We start from the raw sequence: 23,730 nt of genomic DNA, 5'->3' as shown, positions 1-23,730 counted from the left end.
TTTGCATGAACAAGGTTGTGTGTGTGTGTGCGTGCGTGCGTGTGTGTGTGTGTGTGTGTGTGTGTGTGTGTGTGTGTGTGTGTGCGTGCGTGCATGTGTGTGTGTGTGTGTGCGTGCGTGCATGTGTGTGTGTGTACAACTATACAAAAGAAAAGGCAAGTTTATGTTAGCAGGCTTTCATCAGAGACCCATTCTTAGTCCCAACAGCCCTACTTTAAACACAGGACAGACCAGGGGCCATTAGCCAATCAGAATTCAAAGAATATTTTATTTAAGAAAGTGACTCATAGGGTAGCCAGGAAGAAGAGACACTCAAAAGTATTAATTTATTATCTATTACATTTAGAGATTAATCGTCGGCACCAACAAAAGTCCATCAGAAAAATGTATATTCAAGTGAAAACTGTTTTTCATTAGATTTGGCAAAGTACCAAGTACTATTTGAGTTTAAAGTAATTTATTACCAAATAAAGTAATAGAGCACCACAGACATTTTTAATGATCTAAAAACAGAAAATGTCAAGTCACACTCTGTCACTCCAAATGAATATTAAAATACATCACTCCATCCAGTCACTCCAAATCCAAGTCTTATCCCTAAGATCATAAATTCAGGGTGCATGGGGACTTAGGTTGTGGCCAGTGTTACTGTCCCTGCTGTTTTATTCCTAGTAGTTTTGCACAAAGCAACTACTAAAAGACATTTGCAGAAATATTCTTTGCTTGCGGAACCTGAGTACAGTTGTAATATTTACCTGACACTTTTATCCAAAACAATTTACAATTATGACTGAGAACAACTTGAGCATTAAGGGTCTTGCTCAGGGGCCCAAAAGTGGCAATTTGGCAGTGGTGGGGCCTGAACCAGCAACCTTCCAATTACAAGTCAAGCACCTTTACCACTGCATAATATCACTATTATGATTATTATTAGTAGTAGTAATATATTGAGTGGTATTTGCCTGTTTATTTATTTGCATTTACTTTATCGCCTCTTATTTACACATAAAATTCATCTTTAACTGAATTTGTTTCGGGAAAATAGTTAACTGTTACTGGATCTTCATGAGGATTTTTAAAGACGTCAATTTCTAAACTGGCCGCTGTAGGGCGCTGCAAACAGCGCAGTGAATCTTCGGTATACAAACGTTCTACGCGCTTGTAGCTTCAGCAGAAAACAATAGGCTGTTATAATTACATTTAACCATAAACAGAACTGCTCCCTATCACACATTACTTATATATAGGCTGTTGAACACTGGCAATATATGGAAACATTTCCAACACATTAAATAACGTTTTTTTTTCTTGGGGAAACTTGGCGCTCCGTCTGATTTGATCAGACGGATCCGCCACATATAAACGTTAGATAATGTTAGTTATTTAAGTTAGTTAGCGATAATGTTAGTTATTTAACATGTATTAGCGGAGAAAATAAAAAAAAGTAAGGAATCATTTAGCTTATTTCAGCTTTAGTGGGGGGGGTTTATAACCATGCCTCCTGACCAATCCCCTCATAGGCTGCAACGGGGACGCGTAAGAGGATCTGACACGGGGGTGGTTTATAAATAAGCCCTCACAAACCCTCCTGCCACACCTGCGCAGGTAGGAGATCTGGCAACTCTCTCCGCTTAGCCTGAACGCTCATCCCCATATCATGTCGCTAGACGTGAGAACGTTTTCCAGCTCCAACGGCTATGGCACCCGCGGCCCGGGCCAGATGGGTAACGTGGCCGTCGGCTCGCGCATCTCCGTGGCGAGCTTTCCGAATCTTCCCGGTGCGGGGCATCCGTATTCCCAAGCGCAAAGCAGCACCGTGCCCTTATCTACGGCCGATGGCAAAGAGACCATGAGAAGTCTCAACGATCGTCTGGCGGGATACCTGGCGAAGGTGCGATCACTGGAAGAGTCGAACAGTAAACTGGAGGCTCAGATTAAACAGGCTTTGACGGAACGAGGCGCCGCTACTTATGGAGACTGGAGTGCGTACGAAAAGACACTCGCAGGCATGAAGGAACAGGTGAGCAGTAATATTTACCTAAAGCTGTATGTGGCTTACTGCTACTACTGCTGCTACTACTATTACTACTGTTGTTATTATTATTATTATTATTATTATTATTATTATTATTATTTACGTGGTTATCAAATAGCTTACGTTTTACCCTTTTAATGTACAGTTGGGTGAATCTGGAATGTAAAAAGTTCCCCTTTTGCGCAGTTTAATTGTGGCCCACTTCTTTTATAATAATAATAATAATTGTTATTATTAGCAAAGTAGTAGTAGTAGTAGTAGTAGTAGTAGTAGTAGAAGTAGTAGTAGTAGTATGTGCATAGTTATCAAAAAGCTTAATGTATTATTAACATAAGCTATTATTTTATAAATATATAATTATGGAGACTTCATAACGATGTATGACGCTCTTTGGATTTGGTCATTTGTACATAAATATCTAATCGTATAAAAACATCTGTTTTGGATTTGAAGGATCCTTTCGTGCTATATAGAACTCATTTTAATGGCTTCATTAAAAAAAAAAAAAAAAGAGTTTCACCTGCAAAGATCAAGTGCCATTTTATCGTGAGCCATAAAAACTATCCACAGATGATTAATTTCCTGTCCCCAGCTCGAGGACCTGACCATGGACAACGCTCGGCTCATGTTACAGATCGATAATGCCAGGCTGGCCGCCGACGACTTTAAAGTCAAGTAAGACATTGTCTTTATCCTTGTTCATTTGAATTTGAATAATTTCTTTTAGTGACGCTGTTTCATTAGTAAGAAAATAACACTTTGGACAGTTTTTTAGACAAATGAATTACAGTTCAACTGGGATTTCAAACTGACAGACCAAGACAGTGTGATCTAAACCAAGACGCAACCTATGTCTGGATAATTATACCTGCGACATTGTCTGTCTCTTGTACAAACCCAGTGTTGTGTACACATGGATAATTGTAGGAGCGAAGTGTGTGTGCAATGCTGTATTTTTCTGAGCAGGTTTGAAACAGAGAATGCTGTGCACCAGGCGGTGACCGCAGACATCGCTAACCTCCGAAAGGTGATCAGCAACACCAACATGAGCCGTATGCAGCTTGAGGGTGAGGTGGAGTCTCTGAAGGAGGAGCTGGACTTTCTTCACAAGAGTCACGAAGAGGTAATGCATTACACCTCCCTGCCTCACCTCTGACAGACAGGCGTTACATGCAAGGCGTAATTTTATGTAAGGTTTACATTTATCCAAAGCAACTAACATTTATGATCAAACACAACTTGGGTAATTGAGGGTTAAGGGTCTTGTTAAGGGCCCAATAGTACTAACCTTGCAGTGGAAGGACTTGAACCTGCAACCTTCTGATTACTAGCTCAGTACCTTAACCACTGAGTCACCACTGCCCACATTACTGGCACTCCCAAAAAATACAAACACAGACAAGGAGTCATCCAGGTCATTGAGGTAACACACGTCTGCAGGTCAGTCATTAAAGGTGGAATAGGTAATAATAAAGGTGTTTAGCATTAAAGGTAGAATAGATAACATTAAAGGTGATATATATAGCATTAAAGGTGGAATGGGTAACATTAATGGTATTATGGATAGCATTAAAGGCAGAATAAGTAGCATTTAAGATGGATGCATTTTCAAGTACAACCAGGAGGTCCTACGCATGCCTGAATGCTTCTCTCCATGCAAATGCAGCAACAGTCAAATAAGTGTCTTACAAACGCACTGCTGGCCACGTGAATGGCTGTGTGTTGTGTCTTGTTACTGGAATGAGACTGTTATTTTTTACTAGCAAACGTAATGTGATACTTCACATCAGAACATCAGTGTTTATGAAAAGTTATGAAAAACTGTTGTGTACACATTATCTGTTGTGTACAGACGTTTGAACCACATGCTCTAACACCAAGTGTTGCTCCAATAAGGAGAAGCAGAACCTGATGGGGCAGATCAAAGCCTCCAGCATTGATGTTCAGATGGACGCACCCAAGGGCAATGACCTCAGCGAGGTCATTACCAACATACGCCGACAGTACGAAAGCGCTGTGCAAAAGAACCAGGAGGACTCAGAGGCCTGGTTCAAAACCAAGGTCAGAATCTTCACCAGGCCTGTGCCATGCCAGCCAATCACAGTCATCCAATCAGCCGTTCTCCACCACTCCTGTGCCATATCAGCTACTGTCAATCAGCACCTGCCGACAGAGTCATTAACACAGTGAATATAGTTTTCTCCTCGCAGCAGTTTGTGATGGAAAATAATAAATTACCAAATGTTGTAGAATTTCTAAGGTTTTTGTGAGCGCTATGTTCATACATATTAGAAGCACTGAAAAATCCATAGCATTTATCCAGTTGAAGTATATACACGAAGTTGAACTGTTCCACCTGAAGTGTTGGCATTAACAGTACTCTGTGCTTTTGTGCTGTCCAAATACTAATTTATATAAATTGATCGCGTGGCATGGTCTAGTGCTTTCAGTAGTGTCTCACTGCTGGTTTCTAGTAAAGTACTCTTTGTCAGGCTAACCTGGCAACATACTGAACACTTTCATCCATGATTAAATAAATGTACGACACTTTGCAGAACTCATGTTCTGTAAATGTTTTTCAATTTTTTTTTATTCTGCCATGTCAAAACAGGTGGAAAACTTCTCAGCTGAGGTTATGAGTAGCACGGAGACTCTCCAGGAGGACAGAGGTCAGCTGAATGACCTGCGGAGGCACCACCAGGTCCTGGAGATCGACCTGGAGGCACTGCACAGCATGGTAAGGTGCACACGTCAAACCAGCGCCCTGTAGCCAACACCAAACCCCAGCGCCATCACACTCACACCTGCCATTGTTAACGCCCACTCCACCACACTGAGATTACCTGCCCTCCTGTCAGCAGCAGATCAAGTGAGCTGAGGTTACACACCTGCAGCTCAGCTCACTCGTTTTCTGCCTCGAGTAACCAAGACAGGTAATGAAACATTCGTAACGTATGTGTGTATAAAACATAAAACATTCTTATCTTATATTCAGTGCAAGTTTTTTTTTGTTGTTGATACAATTACTACATGAATGGTTTAAGGTGATTTAGGGAAACAGGGCCTTGGTCAATTTGAACTGATTAGACATCATTACTGATCATACATCACTCATTGTAGACTTCACCCTCATTTCATTCAATATATCTTTGAAACTTTAAAACAGATGGAGTCATATTGACATTAAGTCAGGAGGCTTTGAGGTCAGATTACCATGTTGTACATTAAACCCAGGGGACCAGTGAGACCTGCAGAACAGGTTTCTGACCACAGAGAGATCCGATTCTCTGAGGGGGAGAACTAAGTGCTTCCTGAACTTACAACCGTGCAACATTGCATTAGCAAACGTGGTCAAATAACAATAGTTACATTTCTATCCATCAGCGTGTCACGAGAATATTATCTCTGCTTTGTACATATTCATTTTAAATAATGACACCATAGTGCTAATTGTGAAAAATAATCAACACATGTCATAATATTTTGCAAACACAATAATTCATTTCCATTTCACATTAGATAAAAGCAATGATTTGATTTTGAGAAATGAATAAAAATAATTTGGTTAAGGTAAATAATTACTCAAGTAAATGTTAAAATAAGTGTGTTTCCCAGTCCCTAGTTCACAGGGAAACAGAACAGTGAACATATTTGCTTTACTCAATTAAGTAACAAAATATATACACATTTCTATAATGTTTTAATGTTCCATCACAGTAATTAATGATGTTAACATTTACTTGTCAGTTTTTGTTCATCTGCATTACTGGAAAGACATGGATTAGGGTGGAGTTTAGTGAGCTAGAGGCTGCCCCAAATCAGACCTCCATCCAAAACTAGATCTAAGTTTGTCCAGCGTGTCGAGGGTTAACTTCAGCGTGCAAGTTTGTCCACAGTCTTACTTCCTCATAACGTGTAACCACAGTGACGTGACAAAAGGAAAAGGAAAGAAGCTCATATAAATGTGACGTTAGACGTCCGCAGGACGGTCCTCTAGGTGACCAAAATGAAGTCTCTGTGCAGACTTTTGTCCCATACACAAACCTGAGACACTCACCAAACCATCCACCTGTTGACAGTTGCACTCCAATATGACTCAAACCTGCCCAAATATGCATAACACCCTGTCCACATAAATGAGCACAAGGTGTGTTTGTTTTACCCGATCATAAGGGCCATATTTATGCAGCGCTGTAGAAACATGTAATTCATAAGGGCTATGGTTATACAGAAACGTATCCTTTTCTTTCCATGTGACCCTACAGAATCGCTCCCTGGAAGAGACCCTGAGGGCCACAGTGGAGCGTTACGCACGGGAGGTGACGCTTCACAATGGCACTATCCAGCAGCTGGAGGCGGAGCTAGGGGAGGTGCGTGCCCAGGTGACAAGGCAGAGGGCAGAGTATCAGGCTCTTCTCAGCATCAAGATTAAACTGCAGGAGGAGATCAGCACCTATCAGCGCCTGCTGGAAGGGACAGGTGTAGCTGATGGAGGTGGCAAAGTCCAGGGAACCAGTGCACGTGAAGACGTCAAAGACAAGGGTGCAGGTGCACGGGATGATGACAAAATAAAGGGTGCTGGTGCACGGGAAGATATCAAAGACAAGGGTGCTGGTGCACGTGATGATGACAAAATAAAGGGTGCTGGTGCACGGGAAGATATCAAAGACAAGGGTGCTGGTGCACGTGATGATGACAAAATAAAGGGTGCTGGTGCACGGGAAGATATCAAAGACAAGGGTGCTGGTGCACGTGATGATGACAAAATAAAGGGTGCTGGTGCACGTGATGATGTCAAAGACAAGGGTGCTGGTGCACGTGACGATGTCAAACACAAGGTTGATGGCACACGTGATAATATTGAAAATAAGGGCATGGGTGCATATGAAGACATCGAGAATACCAGTTTGCCCAAGTATGATGACGACAGGTAAATGATATAGCAAGTAATACACAGCATACACGTCTGACCAATCAGGTAGGACTGATGGCTCAGAGAGTAGTAAAGATTGTCAGGTTCATGGGTTCTTGACATGAATGTGTACAAATTAGAATTTTCAATGATATCACAGGCCAACAGACAAACAGGTGTAGCACAGGCTGTTAACATGGCACACACCCACACCCACAACCCAGCCTTACACAAACTCACATGCACACAGTGTCAGCCTCCTACACAAATAGCAAGCCTGACTGCAGCTCCCATGAACTCACTATGTGATTGTATGTGTCTCCTCATGACAGTGTGGAGTTTTCATTAGAGCAAGCTCTGTATGCCGGTAAGTACTAACCTGTGTGTAGCCTGGCACTATGCCAAGCACTGTTCTTCACACTGGATTAAACATCTGTGGATTAACATGTAACTAAAACTGATTACCATTTTCCTAATGTTGCCTGAACAAACCTGCTTGTCAAATATTTAAACTTGTCCCCGTCTTACTGATACCTGATGATGGCAATATGACATTTTGAAGTAGAAGGTCTTATTGTGACATTATGGCAGCTTTGGTTGAATTTGTATTTTAAAAATAATAATAAAAAAAAAAAATCACTATTTGTTTTACCAAACCAGTAATACAGCCTCACCAGGACAGTTAACTGTAGTGCAGTAGCACCAGTTCATTAGCTCAATTTTGGAAGCTCTAGATGTTTGAAATCCTCTATGATCAACCTCTTTAGTACAAACTAAAATAATGGCTCATTCATAATTCTACTCTTTATTGTGCTATATTCCTCTTCTCTGAGTTCCTGCAGTGTCTTCTTCCTATCTTAGCAGATGTCTAGTTTTACACCATTGTGTGTTTACACCAGTTCTCTCTTACTGGCCTTTACTTTGAATATAGACACAGGACTTCAGCGTTTATAACCTGTCTGATCACTTGTATTTACACTGTACATTTAGTCCAGTTATTTTTCTTCCAATTAAACCTGTATCCCCAATGTTCATTCTTATGGTCTCGTTTTCTAAATCAACCAAATTATTTAGCGTTATATTAACTCTGACAACTCGTAATCATCATCACAGTAACTGATTGCGCGTGTCCTTGCAGTGCCCCCCGGCCTAACTCCTGAGAGCGACATTGTGATAAGTGAGGAAACTGCGGATGTGGATGCGGTCCCACGGTGTGAGCTGGAGCTGCTGAGCGCTCCCACTCCTGTAGTCACGGTGAGGCCGGGAGGAGACGAGCAGAAAGAAGAACCAGCCGGAAATGAGGAGGAACCCCTGAAACCCAGCACGGACCTAGACGGAGAAGTACAGGAGAGACAGGAAGAGGTGTGACAGGAAGGGGCAGAGGCGGCGCCTTCACTGAGTGAGGAATGATGGCCACAGCCCTGCATTCCATTCCACAGCCTTCGTACTGGAAGGGAAGGTCTTTGATTTGTGGCTAAGAACAAACCAGTAATCTGTGTCTCTCTTTCTGCATACCTTCATGTAACATCTCCTGTGTGATGTAATAAAGCAAGTACCATTTAATCCCTGAGTTGAGTGTGTGCTGTAACCTCAAAAGTGGGTGTGACGTAGTAAAAGGTAAGGGTTTTTGTTATTCCAGCACTGGCAAACTTTTCAAGTAGCTGATTTTAACAAGACGGCACTCTTAACAAAAGAGGCGGACACTGTCTTTTCTAGAAGACTTTATTGACATGTGACCTGGCATGACACAGACAGGAAAGGGGATACGAAAGGGATTACTGCATGAAAGCTTCTCACAACATGTGAGCTAAGAGGCAAGGCAAAAGTACCGAATGTCCAAAGGGAGACGTATCAAAAATGGTAAACACACACTTCTTCGTCTCATGGGAGGAATAGAATTCTTATCCTAAATTCGCAAAGCGCTGGGATGTCTCGGTTCCCCCCACAGGTTCGCAGAGGTCTTGTAGGAGCACTACCCAGACTACGGGAATCATAGATCGCCAAGCACCCAGGCAGCGCTGGCTGGGCTCAACAAGGTCCTGTATGCGGGCTCAGTCAGTGAGCCAGCTTAGCGAGTGAAGGTCTTGCCCCTGAACAGAGGAGATCAGAGTCAACCCCACAAATCTGAATTATATTAATAAAAATATCACTTATTATTAACAACACAATTTATTGGAAATCTGTTAAAACAAATGAATGCAGGGACAAACTGGCCATGAATACAAACTTGTCCTGATCACTGAACACACTACTCATGGGTTGTAAATGGGCAAAGCCATGAAAAAGCCATTCATTACAAGGTCAAAGATATCTATAGAACTGTTATTTGTTATTTCAGAATGATGTACTGCACAGAGTCTTTACAAAAAGGAGAAAAGACCAGTCAGGACTTTGGTGGCTCACTCTGTTGTAATTGCCATCTTACACAAAGACGTGGGAGCATGAAGCCAGTGTCAATGATTCACTTTACTGAGCAAACATGAACACCCAGGAATCCGAGCAGTGAGGGGCCTTGCCCCTCACTCTGGAACGTCACCACCAACCTGGATCAATCGGACAAATCTCTCAGGCTACTTCAAAACCAAGAGTCTGTATGCAAAACACACCGATCTGATTAAACTCATTAGTGTGTTTGATATTACAGCGTCAGTGCGTAGGGAGTGTGTGTTTGTGTGATATTACAGTGCAAGATCTTAGGCAGTGTGTGAAAGCCATTAACACTGAGGTGTGTACACGCGCTGTGTTTGGCTGGTCTTTACTTACTTCTACTTCTGAGTTCAGAAGCTCCAAGCAGAGTTGTGTGTGTGTGTGTGTGTATAAAGAGCTGTTAGACAGCAGTACTGACAGTGCACCCTCCTACCAGTTTAGTGCCAGGTTGTTAACCAATCATAACCACCCTTAATCACCTTATAAGCATGAAATAATAAACCGCCCAAAAAAGAAAGAAAGAAAGGGGAAAAAAAAAATCAAATAAATATCCTCGTTCACAGTAAAGACTTAAAAAGACTTAAATGATGTAATCAAACCCTTAGGGACTTTTACAAAGTCTCTCTCCTTTACTGGGACTTGTGCTTCCGACCCGTCGTGAATTTTCCACCACACTAGGAGTGACGCAGTCGTGACTGAAGTTGCTGGGTAATGCCCCATAATTCCGCTCACATCTGTCTCCGTTAAGCTGGACATTCCTCCACAGGGAACGCAATTTCTGTTCCCAACCTATGTGACCACTGTAATCCGCATGACTGCAGACAATAAGAACATGAGAGTCCAAACTGACCCATAGAAAACACAAGCTGTCCTGCTGGACCATATACCCTTTTCACTCAAGTTATCCTGCATATGGAGGATTCCCGTTGACGATTTCCCCCACTCTGATTTTTAATGTGACCTTTTCAAACTGTGCAGTCACTTTATGGCATCGATTCACTCCAAAAGTGGTCGGAAGGGTGATTGACTTTACGGTTAGAGTCAACCCCAACTGCGACACCTAACAGCTGCTGGGCATCGGCCACCGTACTTACGAGATTGTCTTCATCTCCTTCTTCTCGGCATCAGGACGAGCACGATTCAGGACCTTCAAGAAGTCGGAGGTCTTGGCTCTCATGCGAGTGTGAATGTAGGCCTGACAACACAGAAGATACTTAATTCTGCCCATGGGGCAATTCATTTTGCAGCATAAGGCAACAATTGTGTACACACACACACACACACACACACACACACACACACGCTTGCGCGTACGCAAACATGTAACACTTCAAAGTTCAAATGAACCACCCATACATGATATGGCCATCCATATAACATAGAACTCTTAACAGAGTACTGGCTGTGCATATGAGCTGTTTGGTTTCACCCTGGGAAACAGTTCACAATAAAAAGCTCACAGCTGCACAAACCCAACACAGGGCTTCCATTTCTCTCTCTGAAAAACCTACAATAGCTGCACGCTCACACACGTTCACACACACACACACACACACACGTTCACACACACACACACACACACACACACACACACACACACACACACACACAATAAATGGCAGGCGTAGAGTTTGGAAGGTACACAAAGGTTTGCAAGCAGAGAGCTTTTCCAGGAGACAGTGGGCAGGGGAGAACACGTCATATGACAGTGCAGGTGGTCTCACCTTGGAGCACTTTATGTGATAGTGCAGGTAGTCTCGAAAGGTGTGGATCAGGTTGATGGTGTTTTCTCTGGTGTTGGCGTTGGTATGGCGAGGAAACAGAACTACATAAGACAAACACTTACTTAGTACACAGCTAAGCTACATAAGTGTAACAGCAGTACCTTTCCTAATTACTACCTCCGCTACTTCTAGTTCTGATAATAATAATAATAATAATAATAATAATAATTCTTCTTTTTGTTATTATTTATTACTTAATATTTTTGGAAAGATGTAGCAATTTTGCCTTGGTCAAAGCAATGATGATATACAGCCACAACGGAGATGTTTAAAACACGTTTAAAATAAAGGTTCAGAGACAGAAACAGAAATATCACTGAAATCACAACAAAGTGGATGAATTGTGCTGGTCAAAGCAGGCAGTGGTACATACACACACACGCAGTAGTGTACGAGAACAGACTTGCTGCACAAACACAGCAGAGCTGCTCGTATATTTGCCATGTTAATAAACAGCGAGTGTGTGTCTGTGCAGAGCCCACTAGTTCAACAGTGTGACGAGAAGCACGACAGACTACTAGATTCAGGGGGTGGGTCCCTGCTTTCATTAAAAGTGTTCGCAGATGGACGTTCAGGAGCTGAACACATCAAACCACACCATACACACACGTGCATGCACGTAGTCAGTGGCCAGCCCAGGCCTGTACTAGGGACCAGAAGGTCATAGCTGAACAGAAGTGAACAGTCCATGCCATGTGCCTGAGAAGGACCAGCTGAAACATACAAACAGTAGCCACACAGCAGTCCACACCATCCTAAGAGACCATCAGAGTTTCTTGTCCACTAAACTCACTAACGCAAATAGCTGCTCCACAAATCTAGTAGTCTCACGAGTCTAAAAAAAGCTTCTGATGAAAACGCTGCACCACCTTCCGCTTGTCAAGATAAAAAGACAGCTAACAGCAAAAACATCACAGTTTTAAATGAGAAAAAAAAAAGAAAAAAGATGAACCTGCTTTCAGACCAGCGGAAACAAACTTAAATTGTAAACAAATCTGGTGAAAGTAAGAAGTGAACAACAACATGTATGAAAAAATCCCGAAGCAGAAGTTTAAATGACTGAAATCTGGTCAAGGCAGCTACCGAAGGTGATGTAGCCGATGTTGTCTCCTACGGCTGCATCGGTGTCCTTCAGCTCCAAGGGAGGCTCACGGTGACTGAATAACACCTGAGGGGCTGTGTGACTGGCACGCCGGCCTTCTTTAAACTCCTGTGGGAAGAGAGAAAGATAAAGAAACAAAACAGAAACAGACAGAAAAAGAGAAAGCAGAAAGAGGGACAGAGAGAAAGAGAGAGAAAGAGGGAAAAAAAACAAACAAAAAAAAAACTGATTCAAGCTCTCATTCCAAAATGTTCATTTCCTCTAGACTGGATCTTCTGGCCCACTTCCATGCCAAACTAACTTTACGTTTATACCAAACCCGAACCACAACACTGCTAGTATGAGCTCATGTTTTCACATCCCCTCAAATGACTGCTCAACTGCGGGTGGATGATTTAACTAACACACTGTTCAAAATGCCAGACGTCCAAAATGTTTTCAGAATGACGCAAGTGTTCTGACCGCGAGAGCATGAATGTTGCTACAGGCCGGGACACGCAGCTGCAGATCGCACCGTCCTGCACAGACAGAGATCATGCCACGCCGCCCCCCAACGCAGCGAGCAATGCCCTGAGGTCACATGTTTGTTTGTGTGATTTGTATTTTGCCCTAATCTCCACGAACCTGCATAAATACTTTGCCTATGATGACGTCGTCGTCATCCTTAAAGACCGTGCTGAAAACCACAGTCACGCGGTCCTTCTTCGCCTCCACGTACCTGAAACCATGGAAACCAGAAATCTTTTTTTAAATCCACCAACACCAGAATAACCCTCAACACTTCACTACATAAACACCACTGTGCTTCTCTCTGTGGTCCTGTATGCATCTGCAGGACTAATCCTGTAGCCCTGTTCACCTATTAGGGACCAACATTTAACATTCAATGCACAAACCAAGTAACAAATAGGTTACATGCACTGCAGTAAAGGTCAAAGGTGAGGAAGAGGTCACGCACATGGTCTCGTCATCTCTGTAGTGGACGACGGCCCTCTGCTCGCCCTCGCGACCCTCCTCCTGAAACGCAAAGTACTTCTCAAACACGGACGCGAAGCAGTTTCTCTTCAGCATGCCTGCCTGGTGGACAACGTCCTCCCTGTTGGCTGGTATTGCTTCCAGGTCAAAAAGCAGAGATACGTTGTACCCTATAACCAAGAAAAAACAAAAGACAAAGGAAAATAAACAAACAGGTGAAATGGCTTAACTGTATGTCCAGCCATCATTCTACTAGATATATAAATGAAATGAAATTAGTTATATAAATTAAAAGTCCTGACTGTCTCACTCCCATGAGCTGCTTGGTGAAGTAAGAGGTGTATAGGCCAGCTGAGAAGCCAAAGCTGCGTAAAGGCAGACAATGTCGAGATCTCCACTTACCATCTTCTGCTGGCACCAAGAGATTTCCGTAAATTCTCTTCAGCAGCTGAAATCAAACACAGCATTTATCTCAGACCTCTTTATCAGAGTCAAAATGGCCTACATATTGGGTTTATTAAGAAACATTCAGGCAGTGTGTTTCACTGGGAACATTCCTGTGCAATAATTCTTCTGTGTCTTTTCAGCCTTGAGTTTTATGATTTTTCATAATCACCCTCTTCATATTCTCTAAAAACGATCCATAGGGCAATGACAGGCTTTAAAAGTCAAAGGATAAAAGCCCATAAACATGGCAATCTGTTCCGCTCTTCGGATGAGTGGAGAAGGCCAGGCAGAGGCTAAGCTGACGGTCCTACATCTCTGGTGTTTCCGCCCAATTTGCATTTAATTTACATACATCACACCAAGTTGGGGGGTGGGAGGAGGGGCATAGAGACGTGTTTTGAATATTTGCTTTGCATTGTCTACTGGCAGCAGACCACAGCCTGCATTCTAATTAGAGGCCCAGAGGTCGGTGACTCCTTATTTTAAACATGTTTTAAAATACAGCATAGTTCAGAACACACTAGGACAGAGTTCAAATTCTCACACGAAGCAGGTTTTATATACGTCTGCAACTTCCTCTCTGTGAGTCAGAAACACTTCCTGATTCAAAACCACAGGCAAGGGACATGTAAAGATGAGCCCATGTGACTGTCAAACAGGGACACAGAGAAAACTAAACCAAAGTTTAAATATGACTTCATTGAAAATATTTACTTATTACTATTGCCAGTCAAGATGACCTGACCAAGTTGAACCAAGGAGTCCTGAATGACTCAGTTCAACTTCAGAAGATATCTTCTCAGTTCAAGTTACCATTGGCAATGTACAAAGACCACTGCTCCAAATTCAGTTATATTGTTTTAAGGAAAAGGCTTTATTAAACATGTAATAATCCTTGGTAGGGCCATGGAGTACTAAGTTGCTTTTCCTTAAGGTATAAATTGCTGTGAAACTGTGCTGTCACTCACACGAGTGACAGACACCCTTAGTGCTAAACGATCGTTATTGGTAACCTGGACAGAAATCAGGACCTCTCTGTAACTACCACATTCAAGTTCTTGCCATGAAGCCCTGGACACTGACCACACCCATCTCCAAGTCCACCTTTGACAACCCAATAGCCAATAGGTGTGCAAGAACCCCGTGTAGGTCATACCTCATCAGCACCATGTTCCTGAAGCTCCTTGTAGAACTTGAGGGAGATGCTGACCAGCACCTTGGTCTTGTCGCCATTCGGGTTTGAGATGTGGTAGAGCACACCATCAAAATCTACAACACAAGCCAAGTCACAGCACAATCCATTCACCCTCCGATACGGCAGGCTTGACCGACTGGTAAACCACAGAGCTAGGACAATGCATCCAGAGCACTGACATGCATCTAATGTCCTACATGTTCCATGAGTAAAACATTATTCATAAATATTATATTTCAGTAGAATAACTTATTTCCCCGAATGGCATGTTTTAGTGTGACAGTCAAAAAAACCATTTTAACCATCCAATGCACACATTTTATATCGTTACTCCTCTTCCTTATTGGTTATTTCGCTCTCTGTCATTCCAGCTAGCTGTTAAGCTTCACTTTGGAGGCTGTGGTGAAGTAAATGCCTTTAAGTTATGGGTCCTTGCAGAACTCCCACAAATCTGCGTGATTGCGCCACCTGCTTTCAGTGTGCTGCTCTCCTGTTTCCACAGGAACACAAACTCACCAGCAAACGTGACTTCTACTGCTTCTGGCTTGTTCCTGAACACAAAGAAGAGCAGAGATTGGTTTTGATGTGATAATGTACATTATCAAAACTTTAAGGCCTCAAACAAAAATGTTTGTGGCCTTACATAACTGCGCAACATGGTGGGATGCTTCTGTATGGACTCCATGATTGTCTAATTTTTTACTTTATTGAGTTAGATACCGAACTGTCTAGAGGATTATCTAGTAATCCCAGTGGATTTTTAAAATTTCTTAAGACAAGTGCACATCTCAAAATTCATTCCAGGATCAATGTAAATGTGTGTCAACAACTACAATGACACAATGAGATAAGACCAAAACAGGTTAGAACAGGTCACCACTACAGATAAAGATCGGCCTTTTCGGGTGTTTAAGGTTGGAAGGGAGCTGGAAGAAGACGGAAGCAAGTGGTTTAAATCTGAGATGTTGGGGCGGGATCCAGTGTGCAGAGAAAAGCAAAGTCAAACCTTATATGGAAAAGATAGCTACCACTAGGGAATAATTAATTAGCTAAAACATTTTTTTTTACTTCAGGCGAAAAAAAAAAAAAATCGAGCTAGCGATGAAATACCACGACCATGGTGGTTGACCGTTTCAGCTACGTAGCCAATTAACTAAATAGATAAGTAGATAAATAACTAGATAGAGTGCAATCGAGCCCAAGACTGAGTTTCACAGCGCCACAGGTAAACGTATCTCTGGATACGGAGCTAGCCGGCCACAGATCATTTAACTACAGAGGATACAATAACTTTCTGCGTCCGGATAAAAAAATAAACCCCCACTCCCTCAACATTTTATTCAACTGCAAGATGCATAAACACTTTACCTAGCTAACCGCAGACAGTCAGTCCCCAAAGAAACAGAACTAGCTAGCTAGGCTAGGCTAGGCTAAGCTAGGCTAATAAAGACAGTTGTGCAGCCTTTCATGTTGTTAGCTATGAAATAATGAAATACAGTTTCTATAGAAAAACCTGATGTAGGTAACGATAGACCAAGTGTGACAATATGGAATATGTGGTTAGAAAGCTAGCCAGGAAGCTAACAAAGCTAGCCAGGAAGCCAACCAAGGCGTTGCTCACCCGTTGGATGCGCTCTCAAATTTAAGAGTTAGCGTCTCCTCTATGATCCGATTATTTATTTCCAACAAAATCATGATGATTTTGAATAAATGCTAAATAAGTGCTACTTCAAATTATCTATAAAATATGTCACACGACTCCTAAATGCTGGTTTTACTCCCCGAAGGGTCTGCTTCCCTAGTCCTGTCAGCACTTCCGCATTGAATTTCAAGCCCTCACGAGCAGTTCATGAAGATGCCTGCATCACGAGCTAAAGCCGCGGATAAACTTTCTCTGATTAAGTTATTTTGTTATAACGTCATCATTCCAACATATTATTAAGCTATTATTAGGAAAGTGACAAACTTGGATCTTAGTGGAATAAAATATCCCACCATAAACAAAATCCCCCCCCCCCCCTTTAATATTAAAATGTCTAGACAATAAATCTATGCACCGCCATACACCCAAACACACCAAACCTTAACACATACACACATAATATACAGTTCATACAGCACCAGTTAGCTCTTAATCCCTCAGTATTTCCACATCGAATGTAGGCTAATGATTTAATTGCCTTGTCATAAAGGTAAAATCAGAGCGTTCAAATGCACACCCTGCTTATAACGTGATTAAAAGTGGCATTTACTGATTTTATTTTTTTTTTTGCACCGTTTCACAATTTGACATTACCAGTTGCGAATGGAGGTGACAGCTCTCAGAAAAGCCTGCTGTGATTACAAATTCCACGTTAAATTTGATTTCTGGCATATAAATATGTGACAGTTTTGTTTTTTTTACTACCACAATACTCCCAACTCACCAGCCTTTGACTGGATTAATAACAGTCCATTAAACTGAACAAAGAAACAAAATAAAAACAAATAGAAACTCTGCTTAGTGGCATCAGAAGTTTTCAGTGCAGAAACAAATGTGATGAGATGTTTAATATACATTTTATTATAACATATATCTAAACACTATTTGAATACATTCTTTCTCAACAACACCTGATTGTGCTTCAAGCATAAAAACATCTCAGCTTTCCTCTCAACATTTCATTATATCAACCCGTTCCTTTGGCATCTTTCTTTTCTACTGTCAGTGGTTTTTCTGCTCTCTTCAAGTCTTCTCCTACCTCGTCTTTTTATTGTGTATATTACTAAAGACTTCATCTTAACTGACATGTAGGAGCTGCTAATTGAGGCAACACCCCGGAGTAAAGTTTGCGTGGCTACAATGAAGCTTGCACTGTCAGGCTGTGATCTGTGTGAGCCTGTGGCAGTGTAGCCGTGGGCATCTGGGTGCCGTTGGTTTTGCACTCAGTTTGTCTACCAGCGTGGGAAGGAGATCTGCGACTGGCATGTACCCGAGCGATAAAGTGCATGAAGAGCAGGTCTGGTTCCTGCAGTGTGCAGCCAAAGCTCCTCACAGTCCAAACTCTTTCCTTGGCTAATAAAATATACAAGACTGAAACGCTCTGCACTGGGTAACTGCACTGGTGCCAAGTTATGACAATAACACTACTGGTGTTTTTTTGTTGTTTGTTTGTTTGTACACTGCCTGAGATTGTAAGTCATAATGCAACCATCACACATTGTCCCAACGCAGCTTTAGGGAAATGTAGGTCTAAATTTGGTCTAGACCAAGGGTGATGGTGGCGAAGGCCAACTCAGCACTAAAAACTCAGCTCCTCAATCCCGTTTACAGACTTTGGCAGAGATCCTTGTCCAGAGAGACGTGCAGAAGTGTTTTGTAGATTCTATCAACCATAGATCCCCACGCTAACATAAATTGGTAAGCGGCCACAACCCTGGATAAAGTGACAGAGAAGACAGTAACGGCCGTTTTGTTTTTGTTAGTGCATATTTAAGCACGCAGTGACTCACTGAAGGGCTTTGACGGTCTCAGAAGTACGGACAGCCAGGTGAAGTTCATTCCACCACCTGGGTACCAGCACAGAGAAGACTTGTGGTGCATGTTTTCTGTGTCTTGTGGAATGCTGGTTTGAGTTGTGTCACAGTAGAGGCTGGATGGCAGCATGGTGAAGGAAGGTGTTGATTAGTGCTTTATGGTAAGTGACAGCCGGTCCAGCTACGGCTTGGTAGACAAGCGTCTGTGTTTTAAATCTGATGTGAGCCGCTACAGTGAGCCAGCGGAGGGCACGCAACAAGGAGGTGGAAAACATGGCGTGCAGGCACATTCTAGATGAGATGTAGTTGCAGTGTGGCGGTGCAGAGGGAGGGGTGCTGGGAGGGAATTACAGTAATCCAATCCTGAGGTGATTTCTCAAGAGCCTGAGTGGCTTCCATGGAGCAAAAGTCTCCTGATAGCCCATCCCCCACTTCTGGGCAAAACCAGACATTTTGATATGAAATTTAGGGTTAAAGAGTGGTACATGCATTCATATTGAGGATTATGGATATGGGAACATGCTAGCTAAGAAATACTATAACATCCATAATAGCCCCTTCGGATAATTAGAACTCCTGACCATTGTTACGGGATGAAGGTGTGGTACACGTCAGGATGATATTGTGATACTGACATTATTAAATCCAACACAGCTAAGGTTAACAAAATACGCAACAAACTTTCACCAAAACAAAACCACATGGTGGACATCACCATGGGAACCAGAATTAAAGCAAACACACTCAAATAAAGTCACATGGCGCTCAGCGGCATGGGAATTGCGACATAAGAGGGATAATGTGAGACAGCAGTGAGGTGTTTAAGAGGGTTGTCCATAAAAATATTTTGAAAAGTCATGCTATTCACTTCTGAAAAAATAACCCACAAACAGCAATGCTTTTCATATACACAGAAGTGAATGGCATGGATCATTGGGGGTGTGTTTTCATAAATATCTTATCCAATACAGTGGCGTCAAGTCAACGAAATTGTAACATCAGGTAATGACTTCTAATTCTTACTGTTCTATAGGTAAAACTAAGCTGAAGTCACCTGCGTAAATAATATGTTTCAACACCCCTGTGTAAGATAATGTTGACACAGTGCCCCTTTGTTTGGTCGTGATTTCACCAACATTCCTCTCCCGGAGCAGACAAGTTGCTATCTGTCTGGTTTTGGGGTCCCATTTTTTCCAAACTCCATACAGTAAAGATGTATTGTGATGGGAGTTTTTAAAGTGATTTCATATGATGATAAGTAATATTGGAGCCTACCAACTCTTCCGGCAGAATTTGGTAGACACATTTATCCAGAGCAGTTTAAATATTTGTCATTTTGAGAGCATCTGTGTTCCCTGGGAACTGAACCTATGAGCTTGGTGTCGTGAGCACTTTGAGAGTTCTTACAGTGCTACATGTTCGCAGTTTTTGTGCTCAGTATATTGTCCCAAACCCTGACTCCCACATTGGGACACCACAGATCCACACAAATCTGAACACCACTGCACCAGTGCCACCTGCAGTTACAAAGTGAATAAAAAATCATAAACAAATAAATCCACACCTCCATATACATGTCTTTTTTGATATGAGAACACACGTTCCTATATCCAGTTTTTTTAAATCATCTGTGGCATGCTGAACAGGTACCATGCACTGACGATAGTCACCTCCACTTGACTCTGACATCAAGCAGTCATGTTCTTGTTGGATTCAGGAAGTGTCAGATGAGACTTGTTGCCAAATTTTCTTGTTTGTTTAAAATGCTGTGGTAATGCTTGGTATTTTCCAAGCATGCGGACCTTCGTGTGTCTTCGCTCACATGTACAAAGCTCCAGCGAACCTTTGGAAGATGTTGACAAACTTTATTGTTACGCCGACTCCGACAGGGTGAGGGTCAGCTCTGATACTTACAGTGCTCTAAACACACCAGCCAGGTTAAACAGTAACTTGTAGTTAGAGCATGAATGGCATGAGAAAAAAATTAAAAATAAATAAAAAATAAAAATAATAAATAAAAAATTTTTAAAAAAAGACAACAAAACTGAAATTCACTTTTTGGTTCAAAAAATATATATTTTTGTGTTATTGCTGTCTAGTTTCTGCACAAGTGAGGGATGTAACGCAAATGTTTTACAATTTTTCAGAGTCCCTAAATTAAAAACTACATTTACAGTGGACTCAGTTTTGTTTTGAAATCCAACATTTTAGTATTTCTTATACATTCACTACACACATAATTCAAACCATTTAATTATTGAAAACAACATTTATGTGGACAGAGGTTGTAAACCAGCTGTTGTCATGCACAGCTGGTGTTAGTCACCCTCCGACTGTGCTGAGTGGCTGACCACAGGACTGACCGCATGGATTTTTTGGGGTGTCTGAACACTCTCTACCCAGCAGTGCTATTGACCAGAGTGTAAACACACCAACACCACTACTGTGTCTGATACACTTTTAAATGATGGCTGACAAACTGTATGTGACACATAACAAGGGGCTTCAGCCTTCAACTGCACACATACAGGAGCGCATGATAACTCCCAGTGAGTCTAGCTGTATGGTAGATGTTTCTAACAAAACTGAAGGTGAGTGCAGCTTAACACCAGTTAATTTTGCATTATAAATCACATGTCCACTAGCGTGTGACAGGCTTGGTTTTTTCAATGTTATGGTCATTCTGGTACCCCACATCTGACACATGTGGCCATCTTGTGACTGAAAGAGTGTTTGAAACTTCCCCAGAGAGCGCAACACCCAGAGAGCACAACCTCCAACATCTTCTGCTTTCCTTCCAGACAAATAAATGCAACATCCTCTGACATCCCTAACTTCAACATGTTCATAACCAGTACGCACCCAGCTAGCTTGAACTTCAAACATTTTCTGAATCAGAAATTAACCAACAAAACAAACTGGAGGTATAACCACTAAAATGGTTCATGTTTGGTGTTGGCTTGGTAACAATTAGAACTTGAATCAAGGCTCTTTGAGAGGTAGGAAAGTTATACTTTTGGGTTCAGGTTTTCAGAATTGGGCAAACAGGATATATCACCACCTCTATATGTTTGTTCATATGATGATGTTCAATGCACTTGTAAGACTCTTGCACATCAATACTGCCAAGAAGGGAAGCCACAATGACTGGTAAGTTAATTAACATCGATTTTATTTGTAAAACTTTTTTGTTGTTTTTTGTTTTACTGATATATACTTTCACTGTATTTTTAGAGTTAGTTTCAGTTTTTTTAAATGAAAAAGAAAATAACAAGACAACATTTCATTAATATGGGTCTCATTTTGGCTATGAAAATAATATTGATTAAAAATTTGGATAAAAGAAGATATATATGATACTTAATTTGCAGTGACAAATACGCATGCCATGCAAAGGTTCACTACAAATGAAGTATATATATAGATTCCAGGTGAGTAACTGCAGTGCACTGTAGTAAGAGATGTAGATATTGAAAAAATTGTATTAAAGTATTAATGATTATTGGCTGCATTTATATAGCGCCTTTCTCAAACTCAAGGACGCTTAAATTTTCTTTGAAATAAACTAAGATTTTACTTTGTTTGCACAGCTGATGAAAAATCCCTGTCCAAAACATACTGTTGCTCTGGAGCTAGCTAGCTAGCTAGCTAGCTAGCTAGATAGCTAGATAGATAGATAGATAGATAGATAGATAGATAGATGGATGGATGGATGGATGGATGGATGGATGGATGGATGGATGGATGGATGGATAGATGGATGGATAGATAGATAGATAGGTGTGAGAGAGCTGTAAATATGTTATTCCCATAACATCAAAAACATCAGGCCATATATATTTATGTACAAATGCTCCTGTACACATATACAACAATCATTTGCCCTGAATATCCTTTACAGAGACAAATAACAACAATATCACTTCAATTCTGTCTCATTCTCCTTTTACTGTAGATCCAAACACCTCTGTCAATCTGGTGAACTTCTCCGAGTTTTATGAAGAAGAATTTAACTACACTGACTTCCTGAACATCACCTACTTTGTGGTTGATGACAAAACAGTCCCGTGTCAGCCCCTGACCATATCCGGTGCCGTTAGTGTGGCTGTGTGCGTCTTCTACATAGTGGTCTTTCTGCAGGCCACCCTCGGGAACCTCACTGTCGTTCTGGTCATAGTGAATAACATCCGTGCCCTGTCGCCCTCCGACGTGTATCTGTTTCACCTGACCCTGGCTGACAGCCTTCTGGCGCTGGCACTGCCCTTCTACGCCACGGCTGTGGTGCGGGGCTGGCTGTTCGGGGACATCATGTGCAAGCTGCTCAGTGTGATGAAGGAAGCCAGCTTCTACACGAGCATCCTGTTTCTGGTCTGCATCAGTGTGGACCGCTACACGGTCATTGTCTGGGCCGTGGAGTCGCGGATGGCCCAACGTCTGCTGTGGAGCTGGCACATCAGCGCGGCTGTCTGGCTGCTGGGCGTCTTTCTCTCACTCCCCGCGCTCTATAATGAGGTCTTCGCCCTGTCCGGCTCGAGGACACCGATGTGCGCCGAACGCTTCCATCAGGAGCGCGCGGACGAGTTGCGCCTGGCGACCCGCGTCCTGCGCCACCTGCTGGGCTTCCTGCTGCCGCTGGGCATCATGACGGTGTGCTATGGCGTGACCGTAGCCAGGCTCTTGCGCACGCGGAGCTTCCGACGCCACAGGGCCATGCGGCTAATCGTGTTGGTGGTGTTGGCCTTTCTCCTCTGCTGGATGCCCTACCACGTGGTCACGGTGGTGGACACGCTGCTGAGGGCCAAGCTGATTCCGGAGAGCTGCAAGGTGCACAAGGCTTTGGACGTGGCCATATATGTCACCCAGAGCTTAGGTCTGCTGCACTGCTGCATCAACCCCGTGCTGTACGCGTTCGTGGGCGCGAAGTTCCGGACGAGGTTGTTCCAGCTGCTCCACAAGGCGGGAGTGTTAGCGGGCCGATCGGTGTCCGTGTCCAGTAGGTCGACCTCCCTGACTTCTGAGGCCACCTCCAACTTCCTTTGAGCACAAAGACTCTCGCGGTGCTGGACTCATCACCTTCGTTGAAATACAAATGAAGAACAAAACAACTAAGCATTAAATGTACATATTTAGTTATACGCTCCCCGTGTGCAAAGCTTTTTAAACGAATGAATTAAATTAGTTGTATTAAAAATAAATAAATAATATGTATATATATATATATATATATATATATATGAATACGCTGCTGTTTTTGTGTCTTATTGCCCCCTAGTGGCCAGTGATCGTTAAGTTTCTTTTTTTCTCTTTTCTCAATGTACTCTACAAAATTGGGCTTTT

General features: G+C 42.3%; 3 protein-coding genes across 4 annotated transcripts; 2 read left to right on the top strand and 1 right to left on the bottom strand.

The window, feature by feature from the left end:
* The first annotated feature begins 1,584 nt into the window (after positions 1-1,584).
* LOC113584599 (keratin, type I cytoskeletal 18-like) lies at positions 1,585-8,510 on the top strand. 2 transcript variants are annotated; one of them, XM_027021612.3, is made up of 8 exons: positions 1,585-2,020; positions 2,628-2,710; positions 3,002-3,158; positions 3,932-4,096; positions 4,647-4,772; positions 6,301-6,965; positions 7,280-7,314; positions 8,086-8,510. In XM_027021612.3, exons 1-8 carry the CDS (start codon positions 1,658-1,660, stop codon positions 8,313-8,315), a joined length of 1,824 nt encoding a protein of 607 aa, XP_026877413.3. In that variant the 5' UTR covers positions 1,585-1,657; the 3' UTR covers positions 8,316-8,510. The 2 variants fall into 2 exon arrangements, with proteins under 2 accessions (XP_026877413.3, XP_081569450.1); XM_081713324.1 differs by lacking the exon at positions 7,280-7,314 and having other exon boundaries at positions 8,086-8,252.
* Positions 8,511-8,655: 145 nt separating this feature from the next.
* On the bottom strand, positions 8,656-16,709 carry LOC113585138 (actin-related protein 2/3 complex subunit 2-A-like). The gene is made up of 10 exons (XM_027022467.3): positions 16,499-16,709; positions 15,394-15,428; positions 14,839-14,951; positions 13,638-13,683; positions 13,219-13,405; positions 12,885-12,978; positions 12,242-12,368; positions 11,099-11,199; positions 10,469-10,569; positions 8,656-9,037 (listed from the first exon to the last, which is right to left on the bottom strand). The coding sequence occupies exons 1-10, from the start codon at positions 16,570-16,572 to the stop codon at positions 9,016-9,018; spliced, it is 900 nt and encodes a 299-aa protein (XP_026878268.1). The 5' UTR covers positions 16,573-16,709; the 3' UTR covers positions 8,656-9,015.
* A 4,513-nt stretch (positions 16,710-21,222) lies between these two features.
* On the top strand, positions 21,223-23,622 carry cxcr1 (chemokine (C-X-C motif) receptor 1). The gene is made up of 2 exons (XM_027022386.3): positions 21,223-21,543; positions 22,349-23,622. The coding sequence occupies exons 1-2, from the start codon at positions 21,537-21,539 to the stop codon at positions 23,431-23,433; spliced, it is 1,092 nt and encodes a 363-aa protein (XP_026878187.2). The 5' UTR covers positions 21,223-21,536; the 3' UTR covers positions 23,434-23,622.
* The last annotated feature ends 108 nt before the right edge of the window (positions 23,623-23,730 follow it).

This window comes from Electrophorus electricus, chromosome 4 (assembly GCF_041902795.1).
Source record: "Electrophorus electricus isolate QZ-2024a chromosome 4, ASM4190279v1, whole genome shotgun sequence".
NCBI lineage: Eukaryota > Metazoa > Chordata > Actinopteri > Gymnotiformes > Gymnotidae > Electrophorus > Electrophorus electricus.
This window is presented reverse-complemented; position numbering and strand designations above follow the sequence as displayed.